We start from the raw sequence: 15,130 nt of genomic DNA on the forward strand, positions 1-15,130 counted from the left end.
TCCTGATATTTCTGGTGGGGCGGGATCCATGTGTCGGGCTCTCCTCTCCTGTTTTGTTTTCCTCCCTCCAGGATCCTGATACGTGGCTGTTTGGGGGAAGCCATGGTGACCGACAGCCACTTCTGTGCTGCAGCCCGCAGCTAGCTGGTCTCTTCCCTCAGCAGCTGGGAGACTGATCCCACTCAGCGGCGCAAGCCTGCCTCCATCAAGTCGGCCTGGATGGCAGGGACACACTGGTGCAAAGACTGCCGAAACCACAAGGTATTTTGAACACGCAGTGTCACTTTAAACGCTGTGATTTTGATGTTAGCATTTTGCGGATGTTTCCAGGCAGCCCGTCACGTTAGCGCTAACTTGGTCAAACTGACGCTAGTTCTAGCAGGACAGCCGTTGGTGTGCAGTGATTGCGTGTGTCGGAGCTAATCACTTTAGCAGGCTGTCTGTCGGCTAACGTTAGCCTGCTAACTTTTCTCCACAGGCAGCAGAGTTAGCTTGTCGGTAACTTATGACGCCGTCGAAAATAAGGTATTTTCCGCATTGTTTCCTGTTTATCGCCGTATTTTCGCAGTACTTTTCTATCGCGTTGTAAGTATTGTGAGTTAATGGTACTTCGTCTGATGTGTCCCGCTAACTCCCACAGAGGAAAATGATGAGCAGCGTGTTAAGATGCTTTACAAGCACTAAATAAATGGTCTGTTGTGACCTCTCTGCTGAAGATGCAGGAAAGTTATAACGCTACTTTAACTTTAAACTGCAACTCTTACAGAAGAAAGGCCAGATATGCAAAGGCAGCTGCCAAATGGAGGGCTGGTATTTTGTTTTTTTGTCCTGCCACGACCCAACTTTGAGCTTAAAGGGCCACTGTGTAGTTTTTGGAGGAGAAATTGAAACTTACATTTTAATATTTACAATATTAATGAGGCAATAATACAAACTGAGAAATATTTATTTTTTCCATAAGTGAGTCAACAAGCTGTTCTCAGAGGAAATTGTTTGAGGCGAGAAAGGTGGCAGGGTCCGCCAAATATAAACAAAGTGAAAGAGTATGAAATCGTTTTGTCCTTTTAAAGTCGGCCTCAAAAGTCCACGGCTGGACTAAACTGTCTATTGTAGTCTGTAATTTTATTATATAATGTAATGCTGAGACATTAATCAGTTAAACTGATTAGTTGTTTGTTTTACAGTACTTTTATTGTTTTTCAAAGCAAAAACGCAATTGTGAGGATTTGCTGCTTTATTTTGTTTTTATATGATAAAAAAAACAAATATATTTTGGTTTAGGGTGTCAGACAAAACAAGGAATTTGAAGACGCAACAGTCACCAGAAAAAGGCTAAGGACATTATGACAGATTAAAAAAAAATGCACATGACATATAACATACCAGGTAACAGACCTAATAATGAAAATACCTGTTAATTTCAGCCTAATTTAGTGCTTATTTCAAACTTGAAATGTTGAAAATGTGCAGGAGGGGCCTGTTTGCCTCAAAGTGTGCTCCTCTGTTGCAGCATTACTGGTTGCAAGTGCTTTTTGGACCGTGGGACGGATGAAAGGTGGAAGCTGTTGGAAGCCCAGCTGGGCTCTAGCTGCTCTGTTTATCCCAGTTACCCTGCTGATGCTGACCCTCAGGGGGGCATCAAGCAGCCAGAAGATGGCACAAACATCGATGGCTCATGCAACAGCTAGGGCTGCAGGACCGGGCCCCAGCCTGACAGATGACCTCCCAGGCCTCCAGACAGTAGCAGCCTTCTTAGCCAGCGAACATGCTCATGTTTGGCTCCTGTCCCTGGTGGGCTCTGTGGCTGTAGGTCTCAGTGGGGTTTTCCCCCTGCTTCTCATTCCCATCGAAGCCGGCGCAGCCCTCAAAACTGAAGGTAAGAGATGGCAATATGTACCCTAACATGCCCGTGATAATTCTGTTATAGGTTATTTACTGCAAGACAGTATGACCTCAACAAAGATTCCTCTTAACACTGACTTTGTTTTTTTTTTACACTACACAAAACGATAGTGGTGTAATGCCGCCTGACCGTGTGAGTTTTAGATAGCGTGATGGCGTTCTGCAAGCATAAGAGGCATGACGTGTAATACAACAACATCACATTTTCCATACGCGTTCAGCAGCGCTTTCTGAAGAGTGCCATAACATGGCAATGAAAATCATTTACCGTCTCTGTTATATAGCAGTTGATCTCCTCCTCTGCATGGAGGGTAAGCAGCTTCCAGACCTCGTTGTCTCTCCAGTGTCCCCAACATTTTTGGTTGTTGTTTTTCTTCTTTGAGCTAGCTGCTTACTGCTGCTAGCTGCTTTTTAAATCTTCCACTTTAACACCAACATCTACTGTCTGCTACCAACTCGGCTGGCTCGGAGGCAAAACAACATTTCCAAAATTCCAAAGTCCTTTGTATCTTTTTATACAGAGTGTCAAAAAAGGCACAACAGTCCTCCCTTGAACAAACTGTATAAAAGGGGCTTTTGTTACTGAAGAGAAAAGATGCATTTTAAATGGCATCATAATGTTTTGAAAAGCAGGACTTAAGGATTCAGGGTTAAAATATCTGCATTATAACAAGCTAAAACAATAAATCTGCCTCATTGACCGATCAGAACTGATCATGTTCTTGGTTCATACTGTAAACATTAAACACAGACTGCCCTGGCATCCATCATATCTCACAATCACAAAACATCCCCAGTGGGATCAGCAGTCTTTCTTGGTCCGAGATCTAGATGCACCTTCTTAATGGTTTAAAATCGTCAATTATGCAAAAGCTTTAAAAATGCCATGAAATGGAAACTTGGATTTCCTGGAAAACAGCTGCAAGCTGGAAGGCAGAACATCTCCAGTGGTGACCTCATGAACTCAAGTGGTTTGTTTTTCTGCATCGAGCACAGACATGTCTCAAAGTATCAATGAAAGCAGGCTGCTTAGAAAGTGATGTACATTAAAAGACGCTTAAAATGTTCTTTTAAATGTGTTGTAGCAATAGGAAGACTTTCAGCATCAGTTCCACACCAAATAGCACTGGATGGAAAAATATACAGTGGGAACAAAAGACAACCTGTTAAAGAAAGTGACTGTGTCATTCAAACAATTGAATATTATTGTGTCTTCCACCTCCTGAGGTATCTTTAAACAAAAATAAGAGTCAACAGCCATGCTAGCAGCTCAGTGAGGCATTACTGAGGGACAGAGGTGAATGCTAACATCAGCATTTTTAATATGCTCTCAGTACTAACATGCTGATGCTAAGTTTGTTGTGTTAGCGTGCTAACATTTGGTAATTCGAGCTAAGCACAAAATACTTGGACGTGAATGTGTGAATCGAGGTCATGCTAATCTATGTCACTGCATGATGATGCTAGAGAAGGAGTCAAGGCTTCACATTAAGATAAGTTGACTGTCAGGGATCCATGAAGGACCGTACAAATGTTTGTGCCAATTCATGTGGTGGATGATGAAATACTCGATCAGAAGTCATATGACCACCAGATTTTATAGGATTCTTTCTTTGGAGACCACGAATGACTGTTCAAAGTTTTATGGCAGTCCATCCAATAGTTGATGTTATTTTAGTCTGGACCACATCAGCAGTCAGACTGATCATCCATAGGGCCGAGCTGCTAGTGTGGTTACAAGAGACACTGAGCAGAAACGCTTCAATAACCAGGCCGAAGTTACTCTGGGTCAGCCTGAGGCCTGTTGAGAGGCCCCACCCACAGGAACGTGGCATTCCAGATGTATTTTAGGCTGAGTTTTCATGTGCAGTCCTGACTGAAAGGTTAGTCATTATTGAGGGAACTCCTAAAACAAGACATTTCTGTGGAATACATGAGTAATCTGTGTATATTAGTGGCCTGAGCCTGAGATACATTTCTGGATCTGTGTGCGTGCGTGTGTGTGTGTCTCTGTGTGTGTCTCTGTGTGTGTCATGTTTCACTTGTTAAAACATTATGAATTAATCACTGAAACAGAAAAGGAAAGAGGAGGGGGTGTGATCTCGAGACAAAATGACAAAGAAGATCACATGAAATTAATGAATGGTTTCATCGAACACACTATACAATAATTGCTACTTGTTGTCTTGTGCCTTTCTCTGTCTTTCCTCAGCTGGGAGCCAGAAGCTGAAGCAGCTCTTGAGCTTTGCTATTGGTGGTCTCCTTGGCGATGTATTCCTTCACCTCCTTCCTGAGGCGTGGGCAGTGTCTGGCTCTTCGGGTGGGTCACATCACCGTCTTTGTATAACGATGTATTGTGTAAACATACATGAGAATAAGGTGGTTCTAGTAGAAATTGTATTGTATGTTTCCTAGTATACTTAGGGCTGTGACCAAGCAATTATTTTCATTATTGATTAATCTGCCAGTTATTTTCTAGATTAAACGTGTGGATTTAAAATTGTGAGAAAGTAGTGAAAATTATCCATCCAAGTCCAAGGTGATGCTTTTGAATATCTTGTTTTGTCAGTCCAAAACCCAAATATAGTCAATTTAATGTTATAAAACACTGAAAAGCAGGAAATCTTCATATTTAAAACACTGAAAAGCACTTCTTATAACAAAAATTTGCATGAAAAATAACTCAACATTTAATCAATTATTGAAATAGTTGCCAATTATTTTTCTGAACATCTTTGCAGCTGCCATTACTTCTATAATATAAAACTATAATTTCTCCTACATTGTCCACATGTTGCTTAAAAGGTTCTCATACACAACAAAGACCGGTAAACCTAATTTGGGAACAGTCATTTTTCATAAATGATGTAATGCAATGCATTAACTATGCATTAAATTTCTTTCAAAATGTAAATATTTATTTTTAATTAATTTATGTTGATTTTATGCAACGATGTTTGTTGAACTACCACTCACCCATGTTGTAGCTCGGTTTTCTTTTACTGTATTTGCTCACTGAATCTCGTCTTCCACCCTAGCTAGTAAACACAGCCACTACATGACCCAGGGCCTGTGGGTGATTGTTGGCCTTTTGGCCTTCCTTCTCCTGGAGAAGATGTTCCCTGACCAAGGCAGCCAGGAGGATCCCACCCCAGAAGCAGACCTGAATTGTAATTCTGCTGTGAGTAATTCAGCTGAACTGTGTCTGAATGGCATACTTGTTCTTTTTAGTACGTACTGCAGCTGCCCTTACTAAGTACACACTGTTGCATGCAGTATGCATACAGTTGGGACATACTACTTCGTCATGACAGTGCGCACTGGAGTTGGGCCCTTGAACTTGGACCAGATGCAGTAGAACATCCTGGTATTTTCCTTTGCATACTACATTTCACATACTTAGTATTGGGACATACTAAATCTTGTTCTGGCATACTAAATAGTATGGTAGTAAAGGTATTGTAACACAGGAGTATGTTTCAGAAGAATTTGCTCATTGCTGTCCACAGGAGTCTCACGGCACTCGGACATGTCAATACTAGCCTTCAAATATTCCTGTTTTTATAGCATTGCTTAGTGCAGACCCCTGTTAGTGTTCTGGTGACTGTTGCATCAGATGACCTACTGTACAACTGGCCAATCAGTGATCTCTAACAGGAAAGGGTTTAAAGGAATAGTTCGACATATAACCCATATTAGCTGTCATGTTATTCATAAATTCATAACATCAGGGCAATGAAACGGTAAACTTTGCTGGGAATTTACTACTCGTAAATTACCCCAAGAGTCCTTTTCTGCATTATGTTCTGTAAAAAAACCCTGGTCACCATTTCCTACCATCTGCCCATTTAATACCGGGCTACAGGACCCATCCCTATTCATCACATCGCCTTAATATGTAATATTTGTTTTATATATTTTGCATTTCAGTATTAGTCTCCAATAGTGATTTGTACTGTACATTTGAGAAATAAATGGTTCTGTTTCTCAAGTTGTTTCTGTCTCTTAAAAAGTAATAAAAAGAAGTGATTAAACAGAGTATCTTATAGACATCCATTGTTAAAGCCACAACAAAACACATAGTTGGCTATAACTTGTGACCAGCACCGTATTAAGACAGACACCATACCCAAGAACAAGTTTGCAAAAAGAAATTATTTTTACTTACAAATAATACCAAAATTACCCAAAACTATTGGAGTCTGGAGGCCTGGCCAAAATGAACTAAAAGATGGAGGAAGTCTGGGCCAGCCACGCAGTGGCCTGTAGGACCCAGAACTTCCCTCCCTTAACTAAGAAAAGACTAGTAAACTAAACTAATAAAACACAGCCAACACCAACTGAGGTCAAAGACAGAAGGTGCATCTAAGTTCTCTTATTTGTCGTTTCGCCGCTCCTCGCTTGAACTGGAATACATTCCTGTCCGCCATCTTGCAGGCCGTCCCAATTCTTTTATCTGTGCTCTGAGTATCGAGGAGCAATCTCTGAGGACCGTTGAGCGAGGACAAACAAGAGCGGCCTTCACAGAAGTCTTTTTACCGGCCAACACATCCTGACATGTCCAATGAGTGATAAAACTGCAAGAATGAAATGGGAACTGAACTCGCAGAAACCACAAAACCAGACAGCAAAGCTGATGCAGATCCAACTGTTAGAGTTTCTCAAAGATCAGCCTTTAAAAGAATAAAGCGATCATCCAGCCAAACTGTTTGCCGTCCACTTCAAAGATATTTTAACTTGTTAAAAGGACAGGATTGGTTCTAATGTAGGACGCAGAAAGCAGGTGAAATAATGCAGTGTACTAACTGCGAAATCCAGTTATCCAACTGTAATCAGCTGTAGCCGTCATCAGGAACGGACGGTGCTTCACGTGACGCTGTGGAGGAAAGGATGTCTCATTTGTCTTAAAACATATTTCCTCTCTCCTCTCGTGGTTTCCTCGCATCTCTCCACAAATTCTCGGTGGGCGGGACAAAGATGCAAAGAAAGGATGCAAGTGAGGAAAACATGGATGCAATTTAGGTGAAATGGGATGCACCTAGAGACACTCTTGGTCAGTAGAGAGAGCTTCTTCTCCTCCAACCTCCCTTAAATATGGGGCAGGGCTAATTGCCTGATGAGGAGCACCTGAGAGAAGAGAAGGAGAACAGAGGAGGAGAAAACACAGAAGCGTGCATCACCCATCCCTACATCTCATCCTCCGTCCTGTCTTTGTTTTGCCAGAGAGGGAGAAGATTGGGATCCACGGCTCAGCTCCTCCACTCGTGTCTATTTATAGTGATGAGGTGAAGCAGCTGCTTTAGCCATTTCATCGTCCACAGGAGAGCACTCAGCTTTTAGGCGGAGGCAACAATAGACAGGGACAGAGTGTGACAGTGTGTGAGGGACAGAGAGGCAGCCTATGACGTATATTCTTTAAAATGCTGTGTTTAGACTAATCTTACCTATGAGAAGCTTCTTTTTACTTGAGATTGGTCAGTGTTTTTGATGGATGCATCATATGTGTGGAGAGATTTTTATATTTCCTTCTCACTTAATTTGAGTTTCAGTCTAAATGGCAATGTACTGGAAGTGGCTTCTGAATAAGGGAACAAGGAAGTTGGCTATTCTCGGAAAACGGGGGGCTTTAGCCTGAGATGAATCGGTCTCTTCTTCTTTTTAAAACAATAAAACATTTATTGGAACAGTGGTGGAATTTGCAGGTCATCTGTTATATCTGGAAATAAAGCAGAAGTACATTTTTTTTCTTATTGCTGCGTACGTATGCAGGAAGTTAGAAAAATAATCAAGGCTTTTTTAACAGCTGTTCTGCTGGCGGTGGGTGAACCCTTTGACACACAGAGGGAGCAACAATAAAACAACTGTTTATTGTTCTTCAGGCTACAAGGGATTTTTCTGTCGCTAGTGAGACAGGTGTTAGTGCACAAGGTGGTTTCCTCAAGGGAGACGAGTTAATGGCATATTACTGATGGTTAAGGTTATGTATAAAGATAGAAATCATTGTAAAAATGAGGATGGAGTTATGATACACGTGTTCATTTTTGCCTTGTTCCTCTTCCTTTTTGCTCCACAGACGCAGTCTAATTCAGTTTTCAGTGCAAAGGCAGTGGCATCGCTCACAAATGGGCACCATGCTGAGTCATGGAAATCCTCCAAGCAACAGACTCTGCCGGGGAGATCAGAGAAAATCAAGGTAATACTGACAACCAAAACATTTTCCAGTTAACAAAAAGACTGGAAAACACTTTTTTTTTTTTTTAAAGACAGGGGGTTGAGCTCTTGATATAGGCTGTTGAAGTAACAGCTGCATTTCTTCTCCAACGCTCCGAACTGATTCATGTAGTTTTAAAAAATATAAGGGTAGGAGCACTTCCTGAAATCAAATTGAGTATGTTATAGGTGACTTTTGATTAGTGTGCATGTAGACATAAAGATCACAAGAAGATGAAAATGTTTTTTTTTAGTCTAACATGACTATGCCATCACAAGTCTTGGAGTTATCTTGTGATTTTTATGATTCATGTAGTTTGTAATAACCAGCAACTTGGTTAGCTCACTGAAACAAACAAGTACAGAATGCAAAAAAAATGCAGTACATCCTGCTCTGAAGACATTTTTTAATACAATGCTTTAATTACTGAAGGTTTTTACCTTAAAACTGTGACTCCTGTATACCGTCAGCCTTGCCAACCAGTAAAGTCTTCAGTAAATCCTTTGCAGTTCCTTCCACAGTACATATTTAAACTGTCGCCTATCTACATTTTTACTTACATACAGTATATTTATATCCTTTTATCTTTTTGGCTGATTGTTATTTTTAACACTATTTCTGTAGCACAACCCTAGGAGCATGCCTAATTGCATTTCACTACACATATTGTTATCACGAGAAATGAGGCCAGACTGCAAAACTTGCATAACTGTCATCTCAGGACTTATAATCACAACCTATAACTAACCAAATTCAAACAGAATTTAGCTTTAAAGAAATAGATGTGACTGATGCACAAGCGCGTTCCTGTTGACCATATTTCTTGTATTTTTGACTAATTAGATGTGAGCAACACTGTCACCATGTTTCATTTATCACAGACTAGTGGATACTTAAACCTACTGGCCAACTGCATCGACAACTTCACCCATGGACTGGCAGTAGCTGGCAGTTTCCTGGTTAGCAAAAAGGTAAGAAGCTGTAATAACCTCAACACGGAGATTTCTTGTCACCAATTAATCGAGAGCACTCTCATTTCTTAACCCTGTGCTACATTCAGGGTCATATGCATGTAGAATGTGAATAATGAAATTGCTTATCTTTTTTTTCTGTTGGAGTTTAAGTTCAAAAATGTGTTTTACACAAGTCAGTGAATATTAAAATAAGGCTTTGACAACCTCAGAACGCTGCGTATCTCATCCACGTTTTAAAACCGAGAAAGTGAAGCGATACTACTGCTGTCACAGATGTTGGGCTTCAGTTTCTACCGTGTGCATGCAGAGTGTTGTGCTCTGCGTATTTATTCACAAACTCCTTTTTTTCATAAAGTATATGTATAAGTGAAATAGCTGAAGACTGTCAGTGCTAATAAATATAATGGATAACATGTAGTACATTTAAGATACCTGAGATATAAAACTTGTAGTAGCAGTTATTGTCAGCATTGACTGACCCATAATTGTTACTTGCTTGGCCAAGAAAACACAGAATTCACTGTTTTTTTAATGATGGAAAACTCTGATTATATTGTAAAGTTCTTGTAGGTTTTGGTACAAGTAATTTGTTAGGGAACACTCAAATCCAGCCCCGGGAGAGACTGGCCAACAAGAAGGCAACGTCAGGTTGAAGGAGAGATTGTTAACGGTCCATTCAGAGTGAATTTAAGGTTTCATTTGCTTTATAACTGGTGCAGGTTGGTTGTTTTCACTAAACAGACGGAGCAGGAGAGCTTCAAAACAGACCGAAGAGGAGCATTATAAGGACAAAAACGTATCTGGGATTTAGGTGTGAGCACAGTGTTTGGCAGCGTATACAGGTTCACTCTCAGAGCAGTTGACCCACAGTCTTGGAGTGGACCACTCAGTGGACATTCAATACGGGATACAAGAACCTTTTTCGGGTCTGAAAACTTGTTCTTGTCGTATCATCTTTTCAGAAGGGTGCACTTCAAACTGCAGTAACATGTATTTGTGTCGCTTCAGTAAGTTAGTGTATATTTGTGGCTGTGGGAAGGAGAGAGTCCAGCTGGAGAGACATAAGGCTAGCAGCATGAACTATGGCTCAGTGTGCCAGAGAGGAAGTTCACTAGATGTCTCAAACATACACATACAAGATATCTCACCAGTGTTTTCTGTTTGCTCTCATGCGCATTTATTGCAATGTGATTTTGCCACATTCAGATGCTGTATGAAAATAATCTGCATCAACACAGTGGTTATTTAACAGTTTTTAATTCTGAATGGCTGATGAACATACTTTAAACTTCAGTGTTTTAATAGTAAACAGCATTTAAATTTGTGAATTTAGTTCTTTAGTAGTTTAGTAGTTGGCCATTGCTGGGACAAAAAGAATTAGGAATATTTGTTAATTGTCAATACAAACGTCCAACTGTAACCAGTTTGAGCTTTGAGTTGGCTGATGTGCAAAGATGACCTCATCCTTATAATTCTGTTTATTCTGAAAAAACATGCTGATATTCAGTCGCCTTGCACCGCCATGTCTCATCAGGCTTTTCATGTAAACTGTGGAAGACTTTAAGTTTTATAGCTCTTTTAAAGTGGCTCTATGTAACAATTTGTAGCAACTTACTGCATTAATCACCCTTTATTGACCACATGTGAGTGGATTGTAACGTGATGTGAAAAAGGAGACCTTCCCCGTCCCTCTCTCTTGTACAAGCCTGTTGACCATTTGGTTTAATTTGTTTAATGCTGCTGGACTTTGGATTTATTTGAAGGTCTCAAGTCAGTTTTTCCACGATGGTGCAAAGGCTGTTTCTTTATGCGCATTCTCGAGTGCCTCGTGTCAGTGCCTCTGTCCACGCTAACAGAGAGCAACAGTAGCTAACATTAGTTTAGAAATGAGTCAGCTAATATAAACTAATGACCGACTACAGCACAACACAGAAGTTCCTCAGCGCTCCTTCACAGCTCTCAAAGATTTAAATGTTGCTTTTGCGTTTTTCTGTCCACTGCGGACTGAACACATAGAGCTTAGCACTCAACTTAGGTGCTCCTTAACTCCTAATTAGGATTAATTTGTCATACGTTTTCCCTTTGATACTACAGAACACTTTTCTTTTAATAAGTTAGACAAAGCAACGTTAATGAGACTTTTCTTGCAGGTTGGATTCCTCACCACCTTTGCCATCCTGCTCCATGAAATCCCCCACGAGGTGAGATTACAGAATCTTTGGTTAAATTCATTCCTAAATTTGGATGGTTTACTTGACAGTTGCATGTTTACAAAGCTGACAGCTCATAGGAGAAGCATACTGCTACAGTGCTTGTAAACAGGCTGAGTGTTTAGCCATTCCTCTGCTGTGTCATCGTCTGCAGGTGGGAGACTTTGCCATTCTGCTGAGAGCTGGGTTTGACCGGTGGAGTGCTGCTCGCATGCAGCTGTCCACAGCGCTGGTCGGGGTCTTGGGAGCTTCCTTCGCTATGTGCGCTCAGTCGCCACAAGGCACAGGTAAGATGGGACTAGTTTTTTGTAAGCATACAATCAAACACATTATTTTTAACTGGTGATCATTTTTACAGTTCCCAGAATCAGTTTGTTGTTATTTTCTAGAAAACGCCACTGCCTGGATTCTGCCCTTCACCTCTGGAGGCTTCCTCTACATAGCCTTGGTGAATGTGGTGCCTGACCTGCTGGAGGAGTCCAGTTTAAGGTATGTTGGGCATCATGAACACTCATGCTCTTAGTGGTACCATAGACTGTATCAATTGTGAATTTGCATTTAAGCTTATGAGAAAATGACTCTACTTCTCACTTAGTCTTATTCATTAAAATGTCATATGTGTCATATGTGTCTTTAAGATCTAACTGTAGCGTTGAAAGCATTTTCTTAAAAAAACAAACAATTAAAACCTGCATTGTTGACCTCCATGTTGTAGCCAAGGAACCTAAAAATGAAGAAAGGGTCATTACATCACTGGATCTTGCTTTGGTGACAGCTATATTGAAGTCTATGAGAGATGTGTAAGAAACACACTAAAACTCAACATATCTATTCCCACAACTTCTGATGAAGAACTAGTAGATTAACCACTGATTTTTTTCCTGAATGATTGGCAGGGCAGATAATGTTATGACCAAATTGGGCAGGTTCGACAAAATATCACCAATGAGACTGTAGGTATGTTGGGTTTTGTTGGGTTTCTCAATGCATCTCCCAAAGACTTGTCACCACAGTCTGGCACCTAAGAACGATTCTGTGACGTAATGACCCTTCCTTCCTTTTTAGGTTCCTTGGATGTAGCTTTGTTTTCTTCTTCACTGCCTTTGATGGTGTATTATTACATAAGCGTGAATAGCACTGCCTGCTTCATGGCACTTGTGTATCTTTGTGCGTGTTCACATTACAAACAAAAGGGGGACTCGCTTCTAAAAACATGGCTTCGTAGTGCTACTAATGACCAGGATGACAGCAAAGAAGAGGAGTGTTTGCGTGTCGGCCAGATGTTGTGAGCTCTGGGAACGCGTCTTCTGGGGCTGTTTGTCTGCGATCTCCAAAAACCATCAGCGACTGAAAGATCAGGGTTAGGATCCTGTAGTGTGAACTTACTTTTCTTTGTTGGTGTTGAACCGTGGTGGCAGCAAGAATGCAGTTTACTGTAGAACAATACTTAAATCTTGTGTGGTATTTCTGTGGCGTGTAATGTCCTTGAGTCACAATCTCTAACCTTTGATGTTGTTTTCTTTTCCCAGGCAGTCCCTCTTGCAGATCCTTCTCATTTTCTCTGGCGTGGCTGTCATGGCTCTGCTCTCTGCCATCATTGGCTGAAGATGGAGGAAACTTTCTCCTTCTCGCTTTACCAAACACTAAAACTCATCAGTGAAGGGAAATCCTGTTCTCAAACCAAACCCCTGATATCTGGACTCTCTTATACACGAAAAAATTCATCTTGATGAAGAGATCACACCTCTTCAATTCATCATCATGTCACACTAAAACAAATATCTGACAGAAGAACGGCACTTTATGGATGGATGACTGAAAGGAAGATCTGCTGACAGGACATTTCTGTGGACACTAAGATGTGCCAGACTTAAATATTGAGGGAACTCAGAGGGTTGGTTTTGATTCTGTTACCAAAATGTCTTAAATTGTTGATCGAACAATCATGTTGTTTTGCACATACACTTACACAGATACACCTGATGTACCTGCCAAACACAACCGGTATTATTGGACCTCTACAAGGACCTACTTCTTTAAAATGTATTCAACCTTAAATAGTTTGGACATTGTATGTTTTATTTTTGGATCTTCTGTTTCTGATGTAGCTGCTGCATATTTATTGAAAATGGGATGAGCAACAAACAGCTTTATCAGACATTCATTACCACGCCATCATTTTGTCTAGTTAAGAAATAAGTGCCAAGAAATCAGGATGGTCTGTTACACAAGTGTAACCAAAGTACACCAAAGTATAATTTGTTTTTTTCCTTCTGTCTTTCTCACACAGTACAAGTTGGTGCTCACACAAAACCCTGCTTAACTAAATGATTTGAAAGAAAAAGATTGGTACTGTTTGTTAATAATTTTAGTCTTATACTTGTTGCCAATAATTTTGTGAGACTATAGGGGCGGATAACAAAGAAGAAAGTTTATTGTGCAGGATTCTTTATATCAGTGTTGTTGTTACACCTCTTGGTGACGGTTTCCACCCCTAAAGAAATAAAAAGTATCTATATTTAAAAAAAGAAAACCTCATGTTTATTAATTTCATGTTTTTCCATGATTTATTCCTATTTGATTTATGGTAATATTGTTTGGGCAAATTCATACCCCTCCAGTCTTCAGCATCTTTTTTTTGCTGCAAAAATAATTTGTAAGATGGGCTGCTCCCTCAAACTCCAACAACTCTTCTGCCCCATTACAGAAAACTAAATATTCTGTCATCATATGGCGTAAACTTTTTAATTAAATCAAGCCTAATCCAATATCAAATAAAAGATATGTAAATCCGTTAGATCTGGATTTTTATTTGGATCCACATTAAAGCTCATCTAAATTAAAATGATTAACAGAGTGCGAGGGAATAACAATTTTGATTTCCATGTATTGTTTTGGAAAGCATGTTTACCATGCTAACCAGCTAGCCCTGGCCCATCCCCAGTCCAAAGCTGCTGTGCTAGCAGCGTGAACACCGACCAAGGACGTCACATTAAAATCTGGATACAGTGTTGGAGACCGAGCCCCATTCATTCCTATGAAAGCTGCTTGAGCTCCCACTTCTGACTGCTAGCTGCACATCTAACTGAGCTAACCAGCAGATAGCGGTTACTCTGGTGATATGCTGCCCCCTATTTGTTTCAAGTATGAATTCAACAGGCGGCCAATTTTTACTTATTGTACCTTTTAGTCATGGATACCAACCACCTAAATCTGCCAGATTTTTTTCATCAGGATCCATGCATTATTCCCTGAGAAACTAACGAAAATGGTAAAACTAGGTCCCATCTCAGAACCTGGATCTGTCCCTTTATCAGTTATCAGTTAATGGGGTCTATTCTGGGCCAAGATCCATCTTTCATCCAAGTTTCGCAGACATCTGATCATTAGTATTTGTGTAAATCTGCTGACAAACCAACGGACACCGGTGAAAACCTGGCGGAGGTAATAAAAAAAGATCCGCCAAAAGACCACACGTGCTAGTAGATAATTAGTATAACGAACTGGGACACAGGCCTGATAAAGATATCAGCGGTTATAAGATATCCTAATAGACCTGTGTTAAGTTGCTGAGGCAGCGCAGCGTGTTGAGCTGACCACATGTCCAACACGAGCATATTTATACTGCAAAGATCCTATGCCTAAAATGTCATATGGGAGTGGAGGGATGAAGGGTGTGGGGGGGTATTGATTGTGTGTTCACACTTGTCCAATTTCAACACAGTCTGTTTGGCAAGCTTCTGTTGCCATAACGACTCCGCCACGGGTTGCCTTCCTTAGTCATCAGCCTGTGAGCAGCCTATTGTCTGTGGGAGCCTTCCTTAGTCACAGCA

The 15,130-nt window shown here is 40.7% G+C and overlaps 1 protein-coding gene across 2 annotated transcripts; it reads left to right on the forward strand.

Annotated features, from left to right (window-relative positions):
• Nucleotides 1-78: 78 nt before the first annotated feature.
• Nucleotides 79-13,528, forward strand: slc39a13 (solute carrier family 39 member 13). 2 transcript variants are annotated; one of them, XM_084346231.1, is made up of 10 exons: nucleotides 79-261; nucleotides 1,511-1,876; nucleotides 4,115-4,222; nucleotides 4,941-5,083; nucleotides 7,976-8,095; nucleotides 8,995-9,084; nucleotides 11,238-11,288; nucleotides 11,452-11,584; nucleotides 11,687-11,786; nucleotides 12,827-13,528. In XM_084346231.1, exons 2-10 carry the CDS (start codon nucleotides 1,549-1,551, stop codon nucleotides 12,900-12,902), a joined length of 1,149 nt encoding a protein of 382 aa, XP_084202357.1. In that variant the 5' UTR covers nucleotides 79-261; nucleotides 1,511-1,548; the 3' UTR covers nucleotides 12,903-13,528. The 2 variants fall into 2 exon arrangements, with proteins under 2 accessions (XP_084202357.1, XP_084202358.1); XM_084346232.1 differs by lacking the exon at nucleotides 79-261 and adding an exon at nucleotides 318-525.
• Nucleotides 13,529-15,130: the final 1,602 nt, after the last annotated feature.

The sequence above is a fragment of the Pagrus pagrus genome (assembly GCF_965226575.1).
Source record: "Pagrus pagrus genome assembly, chromosome: 1".
Taxonomy (NCBI): Eukaryota; Metazoa; Chordata; class Actinopteri; order Spariformes; family Sparidae; genus Pagrus; species Pagrus pagrus.